Consider the following 26,048-nt stretch of genomic DNA (forward strand, 5'->3'; position numbering starts at 1 on the left):
CCTGCACGGAAACCCCTGGGTGTGAGAATTTACATTTCCACTCAGTAATCAGTGATAGAGAAACAATAGGCACTGAGGTATGAAAATGTTAGACCACTTTGTGCTTTAATCAGGCATCTGTATATATATGCACTGTGTATGATACCAGACCAAAAACACAGCAGCACAGCTCAGCTCACCGAGAGGCTCACAATTAAAGAACACGTCTTTGAACACGGTTTGAGTACTTACCCACCCTGTCTCATTTCACTGCTGGCTTCTAACAAAACAGTCTGTCTATTAAACCACCCTGTGATCTTACTGTGCATCACACAAGCAGCCCGTCAGGACAGTCACATGGATCGCGATACACATCGCACCGCAACCTGCATGTCATGATAGGTGTCATATTGTTACACTGCCTGGGACACAGACACACTTTATTAAAGAAAGCAAACCATTCAATTTATTACACGGCAGTGTTAATGCTGGTTCAGTTTATTACATGGCTGTGTTAATGTTGTGTTCAGTTTATTACATGGCAGTGTTAATGCTGGTTCAGTTTATTACATGGTAGTGTTAATGCTGGTTCAGTTTATTACATGGCAGTGTTAATGCTGGTTCAGTTTATTACATGGCTGTGTTAATGTTGTGTTCAGTTTATTACATGGCAGTGTTAATGCTGGTTCAGTTTATTACATGGTAGTGTTAATGCTGGTTCAGTTTATTACATGGCTGTGTTAATGCTGGTTCAGTTTATTACATGGTAGTGTTAATGCTGGTTCAGTTTATTACATGGTAGTGTTAATGCTGGTTCAGTTTATTACATGGCTGTGTTAATGTTGTGTTCAGTTTATTACATGGCAGTGTTAATGCTGGTTCAGTTTATTACATGGTAGTGTTAATGCTGGTTCAGTTTATTACATAGCAGTGTTAATGCTGGTTCAGTTTATTACATGGCTGTGTTAATGTTGTGTTCAGTTTATTACATGGCAGTGTTAATGCTGGTTCAGTTTATTACATGGTAGTGTTAATGCTGGTTCAGTTTATTACATGGCAGTGTTAATGCTGGTTCAGTTTATTACATGGCTGTGTTAATGTTGTGTTCAGTTTATTACATGGCAGTGTTAATGCTGGTTCAGTTTATTACATGGCAGTGTTAATGTTGTGTTCAGTTTATTACATGGTAGTGTTAATGCTGGTTCAGTTTATTACACGGCAGTGTTAATGTTGTGTTCAGTTTATTACATGGCAGTGTTAATGCTGGTTCAGTTTATTACATGGCAGTGTTAATGTTGTGTTCAGTTTATTACATGGTAGTGTTAATGCTGGTTCAGTTTATTACATGGCTGTGTTAATGTTGTGTTCAGTTTATTACACGGCTGTGTTAATGTTGTGTTCAGTTTATTACATGGCTGTGTTAATGTTGTGTTCAGTTTATTACATGTCTGTGTTAATGCTGGTTCAGTTTATTACATGGTAGTGTTAATGCTGGTTCAGTTTATTACATGGCTGTGTTAATGTTGTGTTCAGTTTATTACATGGCTGTGTTAATGTTGTGTTCAGTTTATTACATGTCTGTGTTAATGCTGGTTCAGTTTATTACATGGCTGTGTTAATGTTGTGTTCAGTTTATTACATGGCAGTGTTAATGCTGGTTCAGTTTATTACATGGCTGTGTTAATGTTGTGTTCAGTTTATTACACGGCTGTGTTAATGTTGTGTTCAGTTTATTACATGGCTGTGTTAATGTTGTGTTCAGTTTATTACATGTCTGTGTTAATGCTGGTTCAGTTTATTACATGGTAGTGTTAATGCTGGTTCAGTTTATTACATGGCTGTGTTAATGTTGTGTTCAGTTTATTACATGGCAGTGTTAATGTTGTGTTCAGTTTATTACATGGTAGTGTTAATGCTGGTTCAGTTTATTACATGGCTGTGTTAATGTTGTGTTCAGTTTATTACACGGCTGTGTTAATGTTGTGTTCAGTTTATTACATGGCTGTGTTAATGTTGTGTTCAGTTTATTACATGTCTGTGTTAATGCTGGTTCAGTTTATTACATGGTAGTGTTAATGCTGGTTCAGTTTATTACATGGCTGTGTTAATGTTGTGTTCAGTTTATTACATGGCTGTGTTAATGTTGTGTTCAGTTTATTACATGTCTGTGTTAATGCTGGTTCAGTTTATTACATGGTAGTGTTAATGCTGGTTCAGTTTATTACATGGCTGTGTTAATGTTGTGTTCAGTTTATTACATGGCTGTGTTAATGTTGTGTTCAGTTTATTACATGTCTGTGTTAATGCTGGTTCAGTTTATTACATGGTAGTGTTAATGTTGTGTTCAGTTTATTACATGGCTGTGTTAATGTTGTGTTCAGTTTATTACATGTCTGTGTTAATGCTGGTTCAGTTTATTACATGGTAGTGTTAATGTTGTGTTCAGTTTATTACACGGCTGTGTTAATGTTGTGTTCAGTTATATTACACGGCTGTGTTAATGTTGTGTTCAGTTTATTACATGGTAGTGTTAATGTTGTGTTCAGTTTATTACACGGCAGTGTTAATGCTGGTTCAGTTTATTACATGGTAGTGTTAATGCTGGTTCAGTTTATTACATGGTAGTGTTAATGTTGTGTTCAGTTATATTACACGGCTGTGTTAATGTTGTGTTCAGTTATATTACACGGCTGTGTTAATGTTGTGTTCAGTTATATTACACGGCTGTGTTAATGTTGTGTTCAGTTTATTACACGGCAGTGTTAATGTTGTGTTCAGTTTATTACACAGCAGTGTTAATGCTGGTTCAGTTTATTACATAGCTGTGTTAATGCTGGTTCAGTTTATTACATGGCTGTGTTAATGCTGTGTTCAGTTTATTACATGGCTGTGTTAATGCTGGTTCAGTTTATTACATGGCTGTGTTAATGCTGGTTCAGTTTATTACATGGTAGTGTTAATGCTGGTTCAGTTTATTACATGGCTGTGTTAATGCTGGTTCAGTTTATTACATGGCAGTGTTAATGTTGTGTTCAGTTTATTACACGGCAGTGTTAATGCTGGTTCAGTTTATTACATGGCTGTGTTAATGCTGTGTTCAGTTTATTACATGGCTGTGTTAATGCTGGTTCAGTTTATTACATGGCTGTGTTAATGCTGGTTCAGTTTATTACATGGCTGTGTTAATGCTGGTTCAGTTTATTACATAGCAGTGTTAATGCTGGTTCAGTTTATTACATGGCAGTGTTAATGCTGGTTCAGTTTATTACATGGCAGTGTTAATGTTGTGTTCAGTTATATTACATGGCAGTGTTAATGTTGTGTTCAGTTTATTACATGGTAGTGTTAATGTTGTGTTCAGTTATATTACACGGCTGTGTTAATGTTGTGTTCAGTTTATTACATGGCAGTGTTAATGTTGTGTTCAGTTATATTACACGGCAGTGTTAATGCTGGTTCAGTTTATTACATGGTAGTGTTAATGCTGGTTCAGTTTATTACATGGTAGTGTTAATGTTGTGTTCAGTTATATTACACGGCTGTGTTAATGTTGTGTTCAGTTTATTACATGGCAGTGTTAATGTTGTGTTCAGTTATATTACACGGCTGTGTTAATGCTGGTTCAGTTTATTACATGGCTGTGTTAATGTTGTTCTTCTTCATAGCCACTCAGCCTCTGGTCTCAGGATAATCACCAGATATGATATTTAATATACACAGAAGCAGCACAGGTATAGAGACAAGCAAGCAACATTCAACTAAAAACACAATTCAAACAAAGTGACGTTCTCTATCAGGGCTATAAACACTTACTAGAAAAGGCAGAACTTGAGCTGACAGGAAAGACGCTGCAGTGACTCCCAGTGCACAGCAGTTTCACCCACTCTAGGTTTTACAATGAGCTGGATTAGCCCCAGTGTGCAGGTAACAAGCTCAGGTGAGTCTTATTAACCCTATTATGTTTCGTGTCTGTTTGACCCGACACTGGGTCCACCCCCCCTCCAATAATATTGAATGACTTCTCCTAGACTGGGGTCACGAACTCATAAACAGAAAATAAGAGCTTTGAGACGTTTATTATTTTTAGAGCTGATCTCGTCTACAAACAGAACGACTCGGGTCAATATGACTCAAGGTATTCATCTGTGTAGCTTTGTATGCACGAGGACAATACAATGCTTTCACTTAGACTTGTATTATTATTATTATTATTATTATTATTATTATTATTATTATTATTATTATTATTATTATTATGTCTGGTTATGGCTGCACCTGTCTGGAGAGATGTTTATTAACAAGGTCAATACAAATCTCTACAAGGCAGAGGTTACTAGAGGCTCGTTTTCTCTGCCAGTAACAGCATCTCTCTCAGGTGTGTCTCATTAGACAGGTAGTAAAACCAGGAATGGATCACTGCTGTGGAACGGGAGTCTTATTTGCATCCCTGCGATAGTCCCAATGCGCTCCAGTCTTTATGCGCTGAAGTCCGAATGCGTCCCACTGCAGTACAGTCCACATGTTTTATTCCAGTCTCAATGCGATATTGCCCCACTGCAGAACAGCCTCTGGGAGGGTGGGAGAGGTGTGGAGCATCGACACCTCCAGTGAGGAGCCCAGAATAGGGGCACGCTGAGCCTCCCCCCCCACTCTCTTGTGATGTTCAGCTGCAGCCCAGACCCCAGACCAGCACCCTGGAGAAATCAGGGTAATTATTATTATTATTATTATTATTATTATTATGATATCATCCCCACTCCCTCTTCTCTCCTCACCTCAGCTGAAGTACAGATCTATCAGCTCCTGCCTCCTGGCTCTCCCCTCCTTCAGCCCTCCTCCTGGCACCTTCTCCTCCTCCTCCTCCTCCTCCTCCTCCTCGGTCAATTCCTCCTCCTCTCCATTCTCCTCCTCCTCCTCCACCTGCTGCTGCTGCTCCCCGCCCCCCCGCTGCGCCCCCCCCGGCTCCCCTTCCTCCTGGGGGTGTTCGAGCGGCACGGCCCAGCCCAGCGCCACGTTGTGCAGCACGCAGCAGGCGATGATGATGCGGGCGCAGCGCTCGGGGGAGTACTGCAGGGGGCCTCCGTCCCCTCGGTCCAGGCAGCGGAACCGGCGCTTCAGCAGCTGGAACGTGCGCTCGCTCACCTCCCTCCGCACGCGCCCCAGAGCCTCGTTATAGCGGCTCTGCGCCTCCGAGCGCGGGCCGGACACCGGCGTGAGCAGCCAGGCCCGCGGGGGGTACTCACTGTCACCTGGGGAGGGAGAGAGAGAGAGGGGAGAGATAGCATTTAATAACAAGACACACCCGAGCTTGGACACACTGGGACTAATCAAGCTGGTAGCAAAACCTGGACGGGGTGCAACTGCTACACAACAGGAGTCTTATTTCTATACATGGTGTTACCCCTCCCCGGACTCACCGATGAGGTACCCCGCCCCGATCTTGCCCTGCGCCCCGTGCCGCCCCACGGCGCTCCTCTGCAGGATGTCAGCGTCACGGCAGGCGCCGGGGAAGTTGGCGGCCACGCTGGTGATCTTGTGCGCGCGGGTGCAGGTGAGCTGCACGTTGATGGAGTGGAACCCGCGCCGGTTCAGGTAGGCGCGCTCGCTGTCCTTGGGGGCCTTGATGGCCACGTGGGTGCAGCCGAGGGCCCCCAGCGCGTCGGGGAGGCCCCCGCAGAGGCCCCGGAGCTGCTGCTTCACCGGCTCGGCCTCTCCCTCCCGGCGAGGGAAGCGGATGAAGAGGTGGGCCTTCCCCACCAGCGCGTCGCACACCTGCGTGATGGCGCGGCTCATGGTGGCCTGGCAGGCGCCCGCCACCGAGTCGCCCAGCGCGTTCTGGAAGGAGCCGGTGGCGTAGAAAGCCAGCGCGGCGCACAGCTTGGTCTCCACGGGGAGCGGGTGGTTCCGCGCCAGCGGCGACATCAGGTCGTCCCTCAGCAGCTCGCACAGGAAGTTGAGGCTGGGCCGGTCGAAGCGGAACCTCTGGATCAGGAGCCGGTCCGGCAGGTCCGAGTAATCGTGGTGACGGCGGAAGGTGTAGGGCTGCGGGCGGCGCCTCTTCATGCGCCGGTGTCGCTTCTGATCCTCCTCATCCACCAGCGCCATCGCTAGCTCCAGATCCGCCATCGCAGAGAGGCCAGGAGGGGGGGCGCTAGAGAGCCAGCGAATGTAACACCTGGACTGGCTTTCAAGCTGCACTGCAACGATTATTGTTAATATTATCGATCCCTGAGGGGCAGAGGGGGGCGCTAGCGAGGCGTTTCTCGGGATTTGGGAGCAGTGCTGTATGCTTAGTGACGCCCTGGTGCTTTTAAATGGCACGCTGCGCTGCTCCGATGTATCTGAGATTATTATCTGAATATCTGAACACTAAAAGCGAAAATCGAGATATTGCTATTATTAGTTTTTAGAATGCATTTGTTTAAAACAAATGATATATATTCTTATCAAGCAAACCACACTCAAACTCCCACCACGACCCGATTGCTAATAACAATGTAATCTTCTGCAAAGCGAACCGAGTCTTGTGGGTTCCCTCGGTACCAAAGAATGGAATCCAATCCACGACAGCGCGGCGTCTGCAGCGATTAACAAACTAATGGGACGGAAGCCTTTCTTTTTCGTCCCCACCCTACCCTACCCTATCTGCAACAACTGCACTGCACGGCTGTCCGGGTATTGATAATATTACCTTCCTGCGTAACACGTTCTCGCTTTCTTTCTGTCTTTCCGAATCTAGCCTTTTAAGAAAAAAAACATATATTTATATTAGCAATTCGAGTTTAGGATGACGCGATTGGTTCTGTAAACAGTACCGGGCTGCGCTGCTATTTAAATATGGTTACAGAATGCAGTCTTTGTTGTTTTTGTCTCGTTTGCATTTTTTAAAATTATTTTTTTTTACATCCTGTTTCTAAGGACTGCACATCAATCTGTGTGATCGATTGATCGAGCCTGGTTGATGCTGGTAGCTATTTAGTGTGCTTTATTGGCGCATTAAATCCACCATGGGGACTTACTATCGCCCCCTCCCGGACGGGGGGTATCAATTAAACTTTATTTTTGATAATTAAACCCAAAAAGCTACATAATACACTAGATTCGCGGCTTTGTGCGCCGTTTTCAGTTCCGCTTAACTGTGGCTAATAATGCGCCACCGTTTCATTCACTACATACGAGCTGCATAGACTGTTGTTCTCACCCCGGCCACATTGCGGCGCTATATAAAAAAAAGTACGACAGCAAGTTTTTTTTTCTAAAAAGAAGTAGAAACTTTGCATAATTTAAATATGCAGAATTGTAAAATAAATACGGTATATAAAATAAATACTACCCTTAATATATAGTTATTGTATTGGTTCTGGTCGCTAGAGGGCGCTCAACCAGGCTGTTTAAGGGCTGTGCAGTGCGGTGCTCGGGCGCTGGGGGGCGATATTGAGTTATAACTCAAGCTGCTTTTCCTTGAGGGTTGAGCGGAAAGCGCGCAGATAACACCATTTTATTTTGTTTTATTTTCATTATAATAATAGTTATTATTATTTTTCTCCTATCACCATGTCCTACAACTACGTGGTGACGGCCCAGAAGCCCACCGCGGTCAATGCTTGCATTACGGGTAAGGATGTATTTATTTTTGTGATGCCTGGTATAATGATCGGCTCTTGTTTACCCCTGCACCGCCGCCTCCGAGACTCCATGCCCGCCATGAGGTCCTTAATCGAGCCGCCGGAGAGGCGGGGCCTGCGGAGAGCCCGAGAAATTAAACCCGAAACGCGAGGTCGATGCAGATGGGATAAATGGGGGCAATAAGACCTGGGGGGGGGGTAAAATAAACGTTTCAGATCTGTAAATAAAACAGTTTCTGTTTGTTTTGTATTGCTGTCATGCAGAGTATTTCAGGAGCATGACTTAAATTTGCTTTGAAATAATGGTGCGTGGCCACATCTGGAGAGAGAAAAAACCAGACGAGCGTTATCTGTTATCTGTTAATATGGTTGTGCTGCGCATTTTCGGCATATAAATGAAAACCCTGCAGTTCTGTAGCATTAGTAACGTCATCTCCCGACAAAGCACCGACTGAGCTTCTCAAAATAAAGCTGGCACGGTACAGAAGTCGCTGCTGACAAAGTAAAAAATTAAATAAAAACCCATTCATGTTCTCTCTCTCTCTCTGTGTGTCTCTGCACACGGGTATATTGCATTAATAACAGCGCTATGCTCATATCGACTGGCTGACTACATCGTAAAATAAGAATATATATATATATATATATATATATATATATATATATATATATATATATATATATAAATATATTTAAATCAGCTCTCAAGACCCGCCTGTTCTCTCTTGCTTTCCATGCTCTTTAAGCCTGATATCTGCTATTAGCTGCTGTGTTGCTGCTGCTATTTCATGTATGATGCACTTTCCACTGTATATCATGTATTATGCATTGTTTTTTTTTACTGTATATTATGTATTATGCATTTGTCTATTTAAAGTATGATGAATTTTCTTGTTGTTACTGCATCTTGTAAAGCGCTTTGTGATGGTGGTCCACTATGAAAGGCTCTATATAAAATAAAGATTATGTAAAAACAGTTTCTGTCTGTCTGTCTGTCTGTCTCTGTCTGTCTGTCTTAATAATTCTTTCTGTGTCCTTTCTTTAATAATTCTTATATTCTGTCTGTCGCTCTCTCTGTGTCCTTTCTTTAATAATTCTTTCATTCTGTGTCTGTCTCTCTCTCTGTGTCCTTTCTTTAATAATTCTTTCATTCTGTGTCTGTGTCTCTCTCTGTGTCCTTTCTTTAATAATTCTTTCATTCTGTGTCTGTGTCTCTCTCTCTCTCTGTGTCCTTTCTTTAATAATTCTTTCATTCTGTGTCTGTGTCTCTCTCTCTCTGTGTCCTTTCTTTAATAATTCTTTCATTCTGTCTGTCGCTCTCTCTCGTGTCCTTTCTTTAATAATTCTTTCTTTGTCTTTCTCTCACTCTTTCTCTATCTCTCTCTGTGTCCTTTCTTTAATAATTCTTTCTTTCTGTCTGTGTGTCTCTGTGTCCTTTCTTTAATAATTCTTTCTTTCTGTCTGTGTGTCTCTGTGTCCTTTCTTTAATAATTCTTTCTTTCTTTCTGTCTGTCTCCCCCCCCCCCCCCCCCCAGGTCACTTCACCTCCGCGGAGGACCTGAACCTGCTCATTGCGAAGAACACGCGGCTGGAGATCTACGTGGTGACTCCAGAGGGGCTTCGGCCGGTCAAGGAGGTGGGCATGTACGGCAAGATCGCCGTCATGGAGCTGTTCAGACCCAAGGTGAGTGCGGAGGAAGCGTCCCGCGCCGGGGGAGATCCCTGTGCTCCCTGCGGCCCCTTCACTGCACCTCCGAGCCTCAGAACAGGAAACCTGTGTTTCATTTCACGTGCCTTGAAACTCACACTGACCCCAGCCCTGTGGTGCAGAGCTGCACTTCTTCACTTACATTATATATGTGTGTATTGTTGACATGATCAGATCACTCTTCCCATTGCAGCATGGAGGAAGTCCTTTGCATTTGTCTCTGTCTCTGCATGTGTCTGAGCCTCTGTCTCCATCTCTGTGTGTGTCCTTTAAAATACTGCTGAGAAAAGACTTGTCTTTAACATGAATGGAAATAAGACTCCCATTGCATAGCAGTTTGATCCATTTCTGGTTTTACTGTGTTTGATAAAAACACACCTGAGCTACACTGTGGCTAATCAAGCTCATAGTAAAACCTGAAGTGGGCGAGATACTGCTGTGATACAGGAGTCCTGCTTCCATCGCTACTCTAAGTTTCAGTCCTGTCATTCCTGTCATGTTAAAATCTGCTCCGTGATGGGGGATTCTGATTCCGTGTTTGTTGATTTTGTTCCACCGACTCCAGGGAGAGAGCAAAGACCTTCTCTTCATCCTGACGACCAAGTACAACGCCTGCATCCTGGAGTACAAGCAGTGTGGAGACAGTATCGATATCCTGACCCGTGCACACGGGAACGTGCAGGTACGTTTCATTACTGATCCTGAACTCTGAATCCAGGACACACGATTTGTCCGGCTGGCAGTGCTGGCGTTGTCACTTTGTCAAGAGGTGGACCGTGCTGGTATTAAACCTGCATCTGTTTATGATGTTGAAAGTCATATTATTATTATTATTATTGTAAAAGTTAATAGAAACAGCTAGGCTGAAGCCTGACCTGTCAGTGCAGTGCAGTCACACAGTCAGCTGTGATTCTGATTCGCGCTCTCAGGATCGCATCGGCCGGCCCTCGGAGACGGGAATCATCGGGATCATTGACCCGGAGTGCCGGATGATCGGGCTGCGTCTGTACGACGGCCTCTTCAAGGTGATCCCGCTGGACCGGGACAACAAGGAGCTGAAAGCCTTCAACATCCGTCTGGAGGAGCTGCAGGTCATTGATGTCAAGTTCCTGTTCGGCTGCCAAGTGCCCACGATCTGCTTCGTCTACCAGGTACTGAAAGAAACAGAGAGAAACACTGGCACACAGACAAAGAGAAACACTGGCACACAGAGAGAAACACTGGCACACAGACAAAGAGAAACACTGGCACACAGAGAGAAACACTGGCACACAGAGAGAGAAACACTGCCACAGGGAGAGGGAGAGATACATTGGCACAGGGAGAAACGCACACTCACAATGACACTCCTCTGAGCACAGAGAAACACAAAGTTTGTGTGATTGCAATGAAGTGAGATCTGACCCACTGGCTGCGCTGCTGTTCTGTGCAGGACCCCCAGGGACGTCACGTGAAGACCTACGAGGTCTCCCTGCGAGAGAAGGAGTTCAACAAGGGCCCCTGGAAGCAGGAGAACGTGGAGGCAGAGGCATCCATGGTCATCGCAGGTAGGCAGGGAAGGGGCGAGGCTGGAGGGAGGGCAGCACTAACTCTGGTGTGTTGTGAGGTATGGCAGAGTCGTTGTTAACCCTTCGCTGGGCGTGGGTCCTGGCTCTGTGCGTTGTTTTTTAAAAGTAGTTTGTTTATTTCCAAGTCCCAGAGCCCTTCGGAGGAGCCATCATCATCGGACAGGAATCGATCACCTACCACAACGGAGACAAGTACCTGGCCGTGGCCCCGCCCATCATCAAGGTACTGAGCATGGCCCCGCCCACATTTACAATAGTTGTGATGTCACGGTGTGATGTATTCATAGCCCTAGGGAACTGCATATATTTATCTCTGCATTTATTATTATGATAAAGGTAATGGAGTCCTGTCCATTTTCAATACCAGTTAGCCAGTAGTGTACTGCGCTCTGTTCTGTCTGTTTTAATTTAAAATAACAGAAAAATAACAGGCATTTTCACTCCAATCAACTTGTCCTGTCAGTTAGCAGTAGGGTGGGTGTGTGTGTATACATGTTTGTTGAAAGGTTTTGTCTCTCGCTCTCTGTCTCTCACAGCAAAGCTCGGTTGTGTGTCACCACCGTGTGGACCCAAGCGGCTCACGCTACCTGCTCGGGGACATGGAGGGCAGGCTGTTCATGCTGCTGCTGGAGAAGGAGGAGCAGATGGACGGGTCGGTGACCCTGAAGGACCTGCGCGTGGAGCTGCTTGGGGAGGTGAGGGGGCAGGGTGCAGGTTAGAGCTGAGAGAGGTGAGTCGAGCAGGTTAGAGCTGGGAGAGGTGAGTTGAGCAGGTTAGAGCTGGGAGAGGTGAGTCGAGCAGGTTAGAGCTGGGAGAGGTGAGTCGAGCAGGTTAGAGCTGGGAGAGGTGAGTCGAGCAGGTTAGAGCTGGGAGAGGTGAGTCGAGCAGGTTAGAGCTGGGAGAGGTGAGTCGAGCAGGTTAGAGCTGGGAGAGGTGAGTCGAGCAGGTTAGAGCTGGGAGAGGTGAGTCGAGCAGGTTAGAGCTGGGAGAGGTGAGTCGAGCAGGTTAGAGCTGGGAGAGGTGAGTCGAGCAGGTTAGAGCTGGGAGAGGTGAGTCGAGCAGGTTAGAGCTGGGAGAGGTGAGTCGAGCAGGTTAGAGGTGAGTCGAGCAGGTTAGAGCTGGGAGAGGTGAGTCGAGCAGGTTAGAGCTGGGAGAGGTGAGTCGAGCAGGTTAGAGCTGGGAGAGGTGAGTCGAGCAGGTTAGAGCTGGGAGAGGTGAGTCGAGCAGGTTAGAGCTGGGAGAGGTGAGTCGAGCAGGTTAGAGCTGGGAGAGGTGAGTCGAGCAGGTTAGAGCTGGGAGAGGTGAGTCGAGCAGGTTAGAGCTGGGAGAGGTGAGTCGAGCAGGTTAGAGCTGGGAGAGGTGAGTCGAGCAGGTTAGAGGTGAGTCGAGCAGGTTAGAGCTGGGAGAGGTGAGTCGAGCAGGTTAGAGCTGGGAGAGGTGAGTTGAGCAGGTTAGAGCTGGGAGAGGTGAGTCGAGCAGGTTAGAGCTGGGAGAGGTGAGTCGAGCAGGTTAGAACTGGGAGAGGTGAGTCGAGCAGGTTAGAGGTGAGTTGAGCAGGTTAGAGCTGGGAGAGGTGAGGGGGCAGGATGCAGGTTAGAGTTACTGGGGTGAAGTGTAGTGCTGTTGAAACTGTTTCTTTCTGGTTTGTGTTCCCCAGACGTCGATCGCGGACTGCCTGACCTACCTGGATAACGGCGTGGTGTTTGTGGGGTCCCGGCTCGGAGACTCTCAGCTGGTGAAGGTACGGAGCGGGACGGTTGTCTTTTAATTTACCTGCTTACCCTGCATACGCGACTGTGTGTGCATGTGTGTGTATCTGTCTGTCTGCCTGTGTTTGTGGCTTATTTAAAAAGCTCATTCCAGTTGGTGCCAGTCTCTCTCTCTCTCTCTCTCTTTGTGTTTGTCTGTGAGTCTCTCTTGCACACTCTCTCTCCTCTCTGTCTGTGAGTCTTTCTCTCTCTCTTTCTCTCCTCTCTCTCCTCTCTGTCTGTGAGTCTTTCTCTCTCTCGCTTTGTCTGTGAGTCTCTCTCGCTCTCTCTCTCTCTCTCTGTGTTATTGACAGCGCTTGTTTCAGTTGGGTGGCAGTGTCACAGAGCAGCTCCTCTCTTCTCTTGCAGCTGAACGTGGACAGCAATGAGCAGGGCTCATACGTGGCAGTGATGGAGACCTTCACTAACCTGGGCCCCATCGTGGATATGTGTGTGGTGGACCTGGAGAGGCAGGGGCAGGGGCAGGTGAGCAGGGACATCACATAGTAAATACTCTACAAATCCCATTTTCTTTTTTCTGGTGTTTTTGTTTATGATCTCCCGTTCTCTTGCTTTCCCAGCTGGTGACCTGCTCCGGAGCGTTCAAGGAAGGATCCCTGCGAATCATCCGGAATGGGATTGGGATTCATGAGCATGCCAGCATCGACCTGCCCGGGATCAAAGGTGGGAGAAAAAACACACCTGCTCCTTGAGACTCACGCTGCACCCAGTCCTGGGGTTCAGAACTCCCCTCAATGAAGTCTATTATTATTAGTAGTATTGAAATGATCTGGAGCCAGGAGTTTGAGCAGGGTTAGAAACTCACACTGTGCTCCGGGTGTGGGTGTCTGTGTGATCCCCTCTCTCCTCCTCTCCCCAGGGCTGTGGCCCCTCAGGTCTGATGCAAGCCGGGACACAGATGACATGCTGGTGCTGTCCTTCGTGGGGCAGACTCGGTGAGTGCACATGCAGTCCATGCTGGACAACCACATCGTTTTATGCTAAAATGTGTCTATTTACTAAATACACACACACACATGAACACACACACGCTGGTTACTTATTCTGGCTGACTTCTCTTTTTTTGTCTGTGTGTCTCTCTCTCTCTCTCTCTCTCTTTCTCTCTCTCTCTCTCTCTCTCTGTATGTCTCTGTGTCTCCTCTGTTTCTCTGTCTGCAGGGTGCTGATGCTGAACGGAGAGGAGGTGGAGGAGACGGAGCTCCCTGGCTTTGTTGATAACCTTCAGACCTTCTTCTGTGGGAATGTGGCGCACAAACAGCTCATTCAGGTAAGAAACCCTCCATCTGCTGTCCTGACATGCACACCAGGAACCAGACAGAAATATTGAAAACAGGGCCTTTCTTTTTTTTGCCTGCCCTCTGGTGGCTGTGTCTTCGAGTTGTGTGTCAGTGAGTGAGATTGTGAGCGGGAGTGAACCTCGTTTCCACTGCTGGCCCTGGCCAGCCACGAACGGTTTTGTAGCCTGCTTTGCTTCATCGTACCCGATGTGGCCAGACTGCTGACAAAGGAACTACATCATCACTCAGCAGGGAGGCCTGTGCTTCTATAGGAAGCCGACAGGGGAACAGAAAAACATGTGACCCTTTACAGTGGCTGCTGATGACGGATTCCCACAAAAACCACAAAAGTGCTGGGAGACAAAATATACAAACTGCGGGCTGCACAGAAAAACTACAGACAGCAACTATCGGAGCGGGAACAGCTGAAATGTTTTTTTTGTGAACAAAGACAGTGTTTTAGGGTGCCGGCCTGTGAATGTGCTGCAGGGTCTTTTGAACAGTACCTGTGTGGAGAACGCCACAATGGAACAGCACCCTACAGGCAGAGGTTCACATATTATTATCATTTTAACCAGAAAAAACACATATAAGCTTTACTGTTCTCTCTGAAAGAAGGAAACTGTGTTTGCTACCAGTCATTCTGCTTCGGTAAGCATTCAGAGCACTACAGCGATTCCAGAGTAAAACGTGTCTTTGGGGTTGTTGCAGGTTAACATGGGAGCTATCGGATTCACTTTAAATCCGTCTTCTGTTTGGTTTGGAAAATTGGGTCTTGAGAGTGCTGTCTACAATCGTGTACAGCACGAAAATAAAAATAACCACCAACTTTTTTCAATTGCAGCAGCATGCATGGTTTCTTTTTCTTTTCTTTTTTCTTCTGAATTTCTACTACTGAGGGTTTCTTTAAACGCAGCACAATACATTCCCTCAATCCCCCAGTGACCTGATGATGCAGGAAAAAAAAAAAAAATGCCAGCCTGCAGTGGAAACAAGGCATAAGCGTGCCGGGGTGAGGTTAGCTGTGTGCCGGGGTGAGGTTAGCTGTGTGCCGGGGTGAGGTTAGCTGTGTGCCGGGGTGAGGTTAGCTGTGTGCCGGGGTGAGGTTAGCTGTGTGCCGGGGTGAGGTTAGCTGTGTGCCGGGGTGAGGTTAGCTGTGTGCTGGGGTGAGGTTAGCTGTGTGCCGGGGTGAGGTTAGCTGTGTGCCGGGGTGAGGTTAGCTGTGTGCCGGGGTGAGGTTAGCTGTGTGCCGGGGTGAGGTTAGCTGTGTGCCGGGGTGAGGTTAGCTGTGTGCCGGGGTGAGGTTAGCTGTGTGCCGGGGTGAGGTTAGCTGTGTGCCGGGGTGAGTTCACGCTGCTCATCTCTCCTCTCAGATCACGTCTGGCTCCGTGCGCCTGGTCACCCAGGAGAGCAAGGCCCTGGTGAGCGAGTGGAAGGAGCCCAATGGCAAGAACATCAGCGTGGCGTCCTGCAACAGCAGCCAGGTGGTGGTGGCTGTGGGGAGAGTGCTGTGCTACCTGGAGATACAGTGCGGAGAGCTCAAACAGATCAGGTAACACTATACACTACAATACACTGCACAGAGACACACTACAGGGTGCTGTGCTACCTGGAGATCCAGTGCGGAGACTGTACACTAAATACAAACAGACACTGCACTCTCCACACACTGCAGCAGACCAACGGCCAGCAGCTTCGCACTGCACACACCTGCTGTCGCTGCTGCACTCACTGCAATGCTGTGCCGGTAACGTTGCGGTTTGATTTGTTTATTTGTTTACCTCCCTCCTCTCTGCTCTCCTGTTGCAGCTCCACGGAGATGGAGCACGAAGTGGCCTGCCTGGACATCACCCCTCTGGGGGACAGTAACGGGGTGTCCTCCCTGTGCGCAGTGGGACTGTGGACGGACATCTCCGCACGGATCCTCAACCTGCCCTCCTTCAACATGCTGCACAAGGAGATGCTGGGAGGAGGTGAGGCAGGCTGAAGGAACCAAATCTGTTTTAGCATGATTTTTAAATGCTGACTTTAGATTATCTTTTGTCAAATGCTACAAAGCATCTATCAGGATCTAGAAAAAAGAGGGTTAATCATGACCTGTCTGCGTCTCCTCTTCAGAAATCATCCCGCGCTCGATCCTCATGACCACCTTCGAGGGGAGTCACTACCTGCTGTGCGCGCTCGGAGACGGGGCGCTCTTCTACTTCGGACTCGACGTCCACACTGGTACCTCTTTGATTGATTGATTTGCAGTGCATCGATTCAGACTGAACTTATTTCACTCGGAGATCAAGGGCCCAGGGCAAGAGCAGGGTTAGAGGCTCACACTAGCCCTGTACAGTCTCAGAACTGCCCTAAGTTTAGTGAAATGAGCCAGGAGTTGGGAGTTTGAGAAATAATTTCTGCAATTTCTGTGATCCCTTACTTCAGAACACATTTACCAGGGGCCTGATTTGGTTACATAATAATTGAGTTTTTAATTATTCAGTAAAGAAATTTTCAAAGTCTCTCCCTCCGCTCTCCCCGTTCCCTCTTTTCTCCCTCCCTCCCCCTCTCTCCTCTCCTCCCCCTCCCCCCTCTCTTTCTCCCCGTTCCCTCCTTTCTCCCTCTCTCTCTCTCTCCTCTCTCTCCCAGGTGTGCTCAGTGATCGTAAGAAGGTGACCCTGGGCACTCAGCCCACAGTCCTGCGCACCTTCCGATCGCTCTCAACCACCAACGTGTTCGCCTGCTCCGACCGGCCCACCGTCATCTACAGCAGCAACCACAAGCTGGTGTTCTCCAACGTCAACCTTAAGGAGGTCAACTACATGTGCCCCCTGAACTCCGAGGGGTACCCTGACAGGTGCGCTGCTGCGTGTGTGTGGGGGGGGGGTGTTCCTCTCTCAATGCAGCAAACAGAAATATTTAACATCCCTCCTTCTCCCTCTCTCTGCCCCTCCAGTCTGGCTCTTGCCAATAACAGCACCCTGACGATCGGCACCATCGATGAGATTCAGAAGCTGCACATTCGCACCGTGCCCCTCAACGAGTCTCCCCGGTGAGTTTTATTATATATATACATATATATACATACACATACATACATACATACAGGCTAACTTTACTAACAAACCCTTCTTATAACAAACACCCATTTTTAACAATCCCAACAGCAAGAACAGATTTTTTTTTTTTTTTTTTTTTTCCAATGCAATTCAATTCAATTTCAATAAAACGATCTCAGTACTGACTGACCCTGAACTTTCACTAGTGTCAAGTGTGTTATTCTCTGAAAAAACAAACACCATGGTTGACTAATTCAAAGATAACTCTAATTCAAAGATGACCTATTGTAGTACGAATCATGCATGACGAATGCAGTCGTTGCCTGTCTGTCATCTTCACACAAACTGCAACCAGGCAATGGGCGTGAGGAGCAATCTACGCTGGATAGTCAAGAGAAAGGATGTGCAATTACCGTATTCAGCATGAAAGTGTACATTTTTTCATTTTTCCTTTTTCATTTCTTTACTGTTTTCTTTTAAACATACCTGTAGCAGGGCGATAGGAAATTAGTGTTGGTGTAATTTATAAATGGAAACAGATTTGTTTTGTGTGCTTTTTGGAGTTATGTTTGATGAAATGATTGCTGCCTCTGTGCGTTACCGTCGTTGATAGTGTCACATGACCTTTTGTTTACTTTCTGTTTTGTGTTTAATAAATCCTGCACGTCTGTGCCGGCGTTTCAAGTCCAACACTCATGTCTCTGTCTTGCAATGCAGTTACCCACACGTGACACGTGTAACTTGTCACAATACTGTTTAACCCTTTGCGGTCCATTGTCGGACTGGGTCCGACATTGCAATTATTCCTCACAGGTCCTTTGTCGGACTGGGTCCGACATCATTATAGCAACGCAATAAACGGGTGTTTAGTCGTTTTTTCTCCGGAAAAAGCCGAGAAAACCATTCAATTGCCGAGTGGGAGCGACAGGAGCCGAGACAAGTCGGGGAAAAAAATAAATAAATAAATAAAAAAAGGCGTATGAATAGTCATACATGGTATCAGGTATCAGATAATGGGCGTCCATAGTAAACAAGCTGGCTAAGTGCGTCAGCATACTGAGACTATCATGGACATTTGCAGAGCTTTTTTCAGATGTTATAATAATAAAATAATGACACTGATCGCATTATTGAGGAGTTTGGTGATAAAACGAGTGATCCGGAGATGATCGATCGGTATGTACGACTATTATTATTATTATTATTTATTTCTTACATATTTGAACGCTATAGCAAACAAAAGGCTGGGGCGGGGCTGGAGATGCCTAGTGAGTGCTTTGTTGATATGCAGGGCCATTTAAACCCGTTTGACTGTGGAAAAAAATACTTTTAAACAGCGCGTATAAAATTAAGTGCGTGTGTGAAAATTAATTAGACGTGGCGTGCCTGACGCGCGATTAATAAATGGACCGCAAAGGGTTAAATGTTGATCAATGTGAAGGAATCTTCATAAATGTATTATATATTGATGTTCAATTCAAATTTGCCATTTTGTCATTATTCTGATACAGAAAAATGCCAAACCCTATTATAGTGAACACCCTGATATAACGAACATTTCTCCAGGTCCCAGGGGGATTTGTTACAGTGAAGTTAGATTGTGTGTGTGTGTATATTAGTGGAACTGAGAGAGCTCAAGAAAGCACGTGTTTAAACGTTTCATAAGTGACTCATCCTGATGCCTGTTTTATACAATGGGCACAGGCATTCCTCAACGCAGAGATAGTTTCTAGAGTTCTTTTCGCGCCCCAGTTAGTTTCACCTTTTGCTACCAAAACTTTCACATGACAATCTCCACTTGTGATGCATGTGTCTAGCCTAGCTGGCCCCTAATTAAACTTCCTTGCAGGCGTATCTGCTACCAGGAGGGGTCCCAGTGTTTTGGGGTGCTGTCCAGCAGAGTGGAGGTGCAGGATGCCAGCGGGGCGACAGCAGCGGTGCGACCCAGCGCCAGCACACAGGTACGGACATTGCTGTTCTCTCAGTGAGTTCACCCCCCTCCTCTCTAGTGTCCTGGCTGTTCCCGCGTTGTGTAACCCCCTCCTCTCTCTCTCTGCCCCCAGGCCCTGTCCAGCAGTGTGAGCTCCAGTAAGCTGTTCCCGAGCAGCACCTCCCCCCACGAGACTTCGTTCGGAGAGGAGATCGAGGTGCACAGCCTGCTCATAGTGGACCAGCACACCTTCGAGGGTCAGTCATCGCGGGCATGAGTTTTTTTAATTTAGTTATTTAGAAATTTGAAAACTGTTTCTGTGAACTCTCTCTCTCTCTCTCTCTCTCTCTCTCTCTTTCATACACACACACACACCCTGTCACCCCTCGTGTTCCTGGCTGCAGTGCTCCACGCTCACCAGTTCCTGCAGAACGAGTTTGCCCTGAGCCTCGTCTCCTGCAAGCTGGGGAAGGACCCCAACATCTACTTCATCGTGGGGACAGCCATGGTGCACCCCGAGGAGGCTGAGCCCAAGCAGGGGCGCATCGTCGTCTTCCAGTACTGCGACGGTGAGTGGGGGGGTGTGAAGGGGAGAACTGTAGGACTGAGAGGGAGGGGAGGGAACATAATAGCAGGGGCACCTGGTAGTCTTGCACTACTCCCTCTGTAGAGAGGTACGGTTATAGCTAAGGGGGGGGAAGCGGAGGAAAATAAGACTCCTATTGCATAGCACTTTCACCCATTCCAGTTTTTACTTGGAGTTTGAGCCCCAGTGTATAGAAAACAACCTCGGGTGTGTCTTACTAACCCTGAGTGATGTGATTTCCCCCCCCCCCCCAAACAGGTAAACTGCAGACCGTAGCTGAGAAGGAGGTGAAGGGGGCTGTGTACTCCATGGTGGAGTTCAACGGGAAGCTGCTGGCCAGCATCAACAGCACAGTGAGTATCATCATTAATAATCCTCATAGTTTTACTATGAGTTTGACTAGCCCCAGTATGCAGGGAGCGAGCTCTGAAGTGTCTGTTAACCCTCCTATTTGACCCCACACTGGTGTCTGTTGACCTTCTATTGACCTTAAATGTTTATTTCCCCCTATAATATTAGGGGTCACAAACTTATAAACAGTTCGAGCTTATCTCGTCTACAAACAGAACGACTCGGGTCAATATGACTCTGTGTAGCTTTGTATGCATGAGGACAATACAATGCTTTCACTTAGTCTTGTATTATTATTATTATTATTATTATTATTATTATTATGATTATTATTATTATTATGATGTCTGGTTATGGCTGCACCTGTCTGGAGAGATGTTTATTAACAAGGTCAATACAAATCTCTACAAGGCAGAGGTTACTAGAGGCTCGTTTTCTCTGCCAGTAACAGCATCTCTCTCAGGTGTGTCTCATTAGACAGGTAGTAAAGCCAGGCATGGTGAGTGGTGAGACTGGCTCTGTGTTGCGGGTATTGTCTGTACGAGTGGTGAGACTGGCTTTGTGTTGCAGGTGCGTCTGTACGAGTGGACCGCGGAGAAGGAGCTGCGTACCGAGTGCAACCACTACAACAACATTATGGCTCTGTACCTGAAGACCAAGGGAGACTTCATACTGGTGGGGGACCTGATGAGATCGGTGCTGCTGCTGGCATACAAACCCATGGAGGGAAACTTCGAGGAGGTGAGGAGGGGGGGGGGGAGAGGAAGGGGAGATGGAGGGAGGGAGACGGGGCAAGGGGTTAGTAAATACAGTGAGGGTAGAGCTGCACGGACCCTCTGTTCGATTAGTCTGATCACGCTCCCCACAGGGGAGTGTCGCTGGTGTCTATCGGGCTGATTTACTCTTCAGAGTGAAGAAACAGCTGGGTTTGAGTGGAGAGCTGTTTTTCTTAAGACTGCAGAGAACAGAGATCCACACAAACCCAAGCAGCTGTTTCTTCACTCGTTTTGCTTTTAAATTGTAAATTAACAGAAATGAGCCTCACCTGAACCAGCGCATTGATTACACACCCGCTGATTTATTTCAGTATAATCTATAGTCTCTCCCTCTCCCTCTCCCTCTCTCTCCATGCCGCAGATCGCTCGAGATTTCAACCCCAACTGGATGAGCGCGGTGGAGATTCTCGACGATGACAACTTCCTGGGGGCGGAGAACGCCTTCAACCTGTTTGTGTGTCAGAAAGACAGGTAGGGGAGATGCTGTATCAGTATCTCCACCCCCCTCCATACTGCACAACCCAGCATTGGGACTGACAGGGCAGGGAAAGAGGGGGTGCACTGCTCAGAGGGGGCTCCCCTGTATCACTAACACACTGCACTGTACTGCACTGCACTGCACTTCACAGCACGAGAGATTTCCCACTCATTCAAATTTTTTTTTTTTCTCTCCCTTTCCATTTCCCTTTTCCCTCCCCTCACTCCCTCTCTCCCCATATCCACATCTCCTCTCTCCCCTCTCCCAGTGCTGCCACCACGGATGAGGAGCGGCAGCACCTGCAGGAGGTGGGTCTGTTTCACCTGGGCGAGTTTGTGAACGTGTTCTGCCATGGCTCGCTGGTGATGCAGAACCTGGGCGAGAGCTCCACCCCCACGCAGGGCTCCGTGCTGCTCGGCACCGTCAACGGCATGATCGGTGAGCACCGCGGCCGTGGTACACTGGGAATATACTGGGGTACACCGGGAATATATGGATTTTGTTTTTCTGGGAAATTTTGAAAAATGATTAGAAATGTATCTCCCATCCGTTCTCTCTCCCCAGGTCTGGTGACCTCCCTGTCTGAGAGCTGGTACAGCCTCCTCCTGGACCTGCAGAACAGACTCAACAAGGTCATCAAGAGCGTGGGCAAGATCGAACACTCCTTATATCCTCTGCAGCGCTGGCAGGGGCACACAATAACGCCAATAATACAAACAGTAACGCCAGTAACAAATACACTAATGCCACTAACACACACAATAACGCCAGTAACACGCACAATAACTGCTTTTTTTTTATCTGCAACTGAATCCACTCTGTCCTGCTAAGAGGCGTTTTAGACCTGCAATGAAATTTGCGTTGAACTGTTTCCAGCAGTTGCGTTCAGTTGGTAGCAGCCTGTGAGAAAGACAGAGGTCCCTCTGTTAGTAGGTGTGGGGTCTCGCAGGATCGGGTGGGACAGCAGGCTCCACTGCAATCCTGCAGCTCTATGCTGTATTACAGTAAAAGGTCCCTTCACTAATTCCCTGTGTTCAGTATTTCATTGCTTTTTAAATAATTTATAACAAAGATGGACCTCTGTATTAATTTGTTATGATTTGCTGTTATTCAACCCAGATACATCTCTTGGTATGTTGCTGCTTGGCCGTGATGCCCGTAACCCAGTCTTCCACTAGGTGGCAGCAGAGCCTTGTGTGTGATTCTGTCTCCCTGCCTCACCCAGCTCTGAGAAGCAGTTCTCAGATTTCCTGTAGATTATTAAATACAGACCTAGTCGTGTTGATGATGAATCGCTGGGATCCTTTTAAGTTTTGAGATCAATCAGCTGCTCGGGACCGGACGAGCGTTGGTGGGCCGAATGGCATCTCTCTCATGTTCTTATCTCTGATCCTGTCTGACCCGTGGTACTTTTTCCTATTCCAAATGTTTTCCCAACCTTTATCCTGATTTTTAGGGATTTTTTCCAAGTGTTTTTTCCTTGATTTTTCCCACCTGGAGATCGTTCCACACAGAGCGGAAGACGGAGCAGGCGACAGGCTTCATCGACGGGGATCTGATTGAGAGTTTCCTGGATCTCAGCCGGCCCAAGATGCAGGAGGTGGTCAGCGGCTTGCAGGTAGGGGAACAAGACTCCCAGTAACACAGTGCAACTGGGACATGCAGGGGAACAAGACTCCCAGTAACACAGTGCAACTGGGACATGCAGACAGCCAGATATACAGACAAACGCCACCTATATCGCCAGAATCTGATATTCTCAGTGGCTTGAGCTAAATAACTTTTATTACTGCGTTTTAATGACAGCTGTTTCAGAAATTCTGCTGATATGTGGAGAAACGTGTGAAGTGTGACAGACTGACTCGGAGCCCCCTTCACTGTACTCCCATTCCAGAGCAGTCTAGGTTTCACATTCATTCTCTGAGGGGGATGCGTAGCCGTGTCGCCCATTCCAGGTTTTACTGATTTAGCCCCAGTGTGTCTTATTAAACTCATAGTGAAACCAGCAGTGGATCAGACTGCTGTGCAACAGGAGTCTCCTTCCCATCCCTGCTGTGAGCTTAAGAAGAAGTAGGACTGGGCACATGTTTCAATGTATTTATTTATATGGGAACAGACTCTGCTTGAAATGTGTTCATGGCAAAAATCTCGGAAGAATTTACCAACGACTCTAAAAGGATGCATGGCAACGGAACCCAACGCATGACTGAGATCTGAAACCGAGGTCTGTGTTGGTGTTGAACTCTCCTTTCTCCAGCAGGGCATGTGATGGGTTTGTTGTGGATCTGTTTGTGTCTAATTGCACCGGTCTGTTTCGCTGCAGATCGATGACGGGAGCGGGATGAAGAGAGAGGCGACTGTGGACGAGCTCATTAAAATCGTGGAGGAGCTGACCAGAATCCACTAGCAAGGGATGCGGGTTCGAGGGAGAGAGGGGGGTGCTGTGCGTTGTAAATATATAAGTATATCAGTCAGCAAGATCCAGGGACCTTGCTTCTTGACTGATTTACAGACTGTCTCCACCCCGGACGTACCAACATCCACCCCCCCACCCCCCCATAGAGCTCCATGGGTAGAGAGGTTAACCTGGAGCGTACCAAACCCTGCCGATTTCATGGGGGGGGCGGCGGCAGAGGAAACCTGCTTTTGAGTGTACAGCTCAGGAACTGCGACGGGGAGAAGGCAGTGCTCTTTCACAGTGGTTATGAATGTAGACAGACTGCTTTGTGTTTCAGACAGGGCTGTTTATGGGAGGGATAGAGAGAAACCAGACAGGTTATTCGTAATAAAGGGGACCTGCTGACTACTGCTTAAGCTGTGATGATAAAAACTAAACTCGTTTGAGTTACCTGTCGACTGTGTTCTGTTGTTGTGATTTTTTATTATTATTATTATTATTATTATTATTATTATTATTATTATTATTATTATTATTTTCCTAAAGATTGAAAGCCCAAATGGCTGGTGTGTCATATTATTTTTCTGTTTGTTTGTTCTATAATCTCCATTGAAGACAACTCCTCCTTTTACATTTGTGTTTTGTGTTCCAAAAACAAACAAACAAAAAAAACTATTTCTGTTTTCCAAACTCCAAATGAGTTTTATTTGATATTTTTTTGTGTATTTTCCCATTCCCTCAATGCACGGCCGTGGGGCTGCTCCAGTCTCCGGTACAGAGCTATTGGAGTAGGGGACACCCCCAGCCGTTCTTCGCACTTTAAGATTATTAAACATGAATAATAATAACTGCATGAAATCTTTAATAGAGTCAGTATACAAATTAATTTAGATAATATTGGAATTTTGCAAAGGTTCTCATAAGTTGGAAACAAGTAACAAGAAAACGACTGTCACTTAATGCAAAGAAAATCCAGTCCACTTTTTTTTTTTTTTTTTTTTTGTCGTCCTAGTTTCTCATCTACGTTGCTTTGCAATGCATCTACAAAAAAAACCCCAAAAAACACACTAGTAGACAGCCAGACAATTGTCAGTATCCTATGCACTCCAGTATTCTTTAAATAAAATCATAAAACAAGTTTTAAAAAGAAGTATTTGCTGAAACCTGTGCGTACTGTGCCTGTTTTGATTTGATTTGATTTTGAGGAGCTGGGCAGCGAGTGAAACTGAGATCTGCAGCAGGGTTTATAACCGTATAACCACGGCCGGGGCTGCTGAGCTGAGGTTGATGATGCTGCTCTGGGTAGAGATTCAGCTGAGGTTGATGATGCTGCTCTGGGTAGAGATTCAGCTGAGGTTGATGATGCTGCTCTGGGTAGAGATTCAGCTGGGGGTTGATGATGCTGCTCTGGGTAGAGATTCAGCTGGGGGTTGATGATGCTGCTCTGGGTAGAGATTCAGCTGGGGGTTGATGATGCTGCTCTGGGTAGAGATTCAGCTGGGGGTTGATGATGCTGCTCTGGGTAGAGATTCAGCTGGGGGTTGATGATGCTGCTCTGGGTAGAGATTCAGCTGGGGGTTGATGATGCTGCTCTGGGTAGAGATTCAGCTGGGGGTTGATGATGCTGCTCTGGGTAGAGATTCAGCTGGGGGTTGATGATGCTGCTCTGGGTAGAGATTCAGCTGGGGGTTGATGATGCTGCACTGGGTAGAGATTCAGCTGGGGGTTGATGATGCTGCACTGGGTAGAGATTCAGCTGGGGGTTGGTGATGCTGCTCTGGGTAGAGATTCAGCTGGGGGTTGATGATGCTGCACTGGGTAGAGATTCAGCTGGGGGTTGATGATGCTGCACTGGGTAGAGATTCAGCTGGGGGTTGGTGATGTTTCACTGAGTAGAGATTCAGCTGGGGGTTGGTGATGCTGTTCTGGGTAGAGATTCAGCTGGGGGTTGATGATGCTGCACTGGGTAGAGATTCAGCTGGGGGTTGATGATGCTGCACTGGGTAGAGATTCAGCTGGGGGTTGGTGATGTTTCACTGAGTAGAGATTCAGCTGGGGGTTGGTGATGCTGCTGTGGGTAGAGATTCAGCTGGGGGTTGATGATGCTGCACTGGGTAGAGATTCAGCTGGGGGTTGATGTTTCACTGGGTAGATTCAGCTGGGGGTTGATGTTTCACTGAGTAGAGATTCAGCTGGGGGTTGTTGATGTTTCATTGGGTAGAGATTCAGCTGGGGGTTGATGATGCTGTTCTGGGTAGAGATTCAGCTGTGGGTTGATGATGCTGTTCTGGGTAGAGATTCAGCTGGGGGTTGGTGATGCTGCTCTGGGTAGAGATTCAGCTGGGGGTTGGTAATTCACTGGGTAGAGATTCAGCTGGGGGTTGATGATGCTGCACTGGGTAGAGATTCAGCTGGGGGTTGATGTTTCACTGGGTAGAGATTCAGCTGGGGGTTGATGTTTCACTGAGTAGAGATTCAGCTGGGGGTTGATGTTTCACTGAGTAGAGATTCAGCTGGGGGTTGATGTTTCACTGAGTAGAGATTCAGCTGGTGGTTGTT

The 26,048-nt window shown here is 47.0% G+C and overlaps 2 protein-coding genes across 3 annotated transcripts; one reads left to right on the forward strand and one right to left on the reverse strand.

Annotated features, from left to right (window-relative positions):
• Positions 1 to 86: 86 nt before the first annotated feature.
• LOC117434925 (putative nuclease HARBI1) lies at positions 87 to 6,973 on the reverse strand. The gene is made up of 3 exons (XM_034057654.3): positions 5,397 to 6,973; positions 4,755 to 5,228; positions 87 to 4,673 (listed from the first exon to the last, which is right to left on the reverse strand). Exons 1-2 carry the CDS (start codon positions 6,103 to 6,105, stop codon positions 4,756 to 4,758), a joined length of 1,182 nt encoding a protein of 393 aa, XP_033913545.2. The 5' UTR covers positions 6,106 to 6,973; the 3' UTR covers positions 87 to 4,673; position 4,755.
• A 429-nt stretch (positions 6,974 to 7,402) lies between these two features.
• LOC117434905 (DNA damage-binding protein 1) lies at positions 7,403 to 23,945 on the forward strand. Of its 2 annotated transcripts, none has more exons than XM_059003058.1 (27): positions 7,403 to 7,594; positions 9,140 to 9,288; positions 9,878 to 9,994; positions 10,242 to 10,463; positions 10,745 to 10,859; positions 11,006 to 11,103; positions 11,417 to 11,575; positions 12,538 to 12,621; positions 12,998 to 13,114; positions 13,210 to 13,312; positions 13,509 to 13,584; positions 13,808 to 13,916; positions 15,300 to 15,478; positions 15,736 to 15,899; positions 16,045 to 16,152; positions 16,561 to 16,768; positions 16,868 to 16,963; positions 18,820 to 18,931; positions 19,034 to 19,157; positions 19,305 to 19,469; positions 19,745 to 19,839; positions 20,408 to 20,578; positions 20,975 to 21,084; positions 21,360 to 21,529; positions 21,656 to 21,758; positions 22,586 to 22,709; positions 23,415 to 23,945. In XM_059003058.1, exons 1-27 carry the CDS (start codon positions 7,534 to 7,536, stop codon positions 23,496 to 23,498), a joined length of 3,423 nt encoding a protein of 1,140 aa, XP_058859041.1. In that variant the 5' UTR covers positions 7,403 to 7,533; the 3' UTR covers positions 23,499 to 23,945. The 2 variants fall into 2 exon arrangements, with proteins under 2 accessions (XP_058859041.1, XP_058859042.1); XM_059003059.1 differs by having other exon boundaries at positions 11,012 to 11,103.
• The last annotated feature ends 2,103 nt before the right edge of the window (positions 23,946 to 26,048 follow it).

The sequence above is a fragment of the Acipenser ruthenus genome, chromosome 28, assembly GCF_902713425.1.
Source record: "Acipenser ruthenus chromosome 28, fAciRut3.2 maternal haplotype, whole genome shotgun sequence".
NCBI classification, from domain to species: domain Eukaryota; kingdom Metazoa; phylum Chordata; class Actinopteri; order Acipenseriformes; family Acipenseridae; genus Acipenser; species Acipenser ruthenus.

Bases quoted from the DNA above. Each gene is read 5' to 3' on its own strand.
- LOC117434925 (XM_034057654.3), bottom strand. From the start codon at position 6,105: ATGGCGGATCTGGAGCTAGCGATGGCGCTGGTGGATGAGGAGGATCAG. The intron at 5,229-5,396 runs GTGAGTCCGGGG...CTCCCTCCCCAG, and splicing joins CGGGGCGGGGTACCTCATCG to GTGACAGTGAGTACCCCCCG.
- LOC117434905 (XM_059003058.1), top strand. From the start codon at position 7,534: ATGTCCTACAACTACGTGGTGACGGCCCAGAAGCCCACCGCGGTCAAT. The intron at 13,917-15,299 runs GTAAGAAACCCT...CTCTCCTCTCAG, and splicing joins CGCACAAACAGCTCATTCAG to ATCACGTCTGGCTCCGTGCG. The intron at 19,840-20,407 runs GTGAGTATCATC...TTTGTGTTGCAG, and splicing joins TGGCCAGCATCAACAGCACA to GTGCGTCTGTACGAGTGGAC.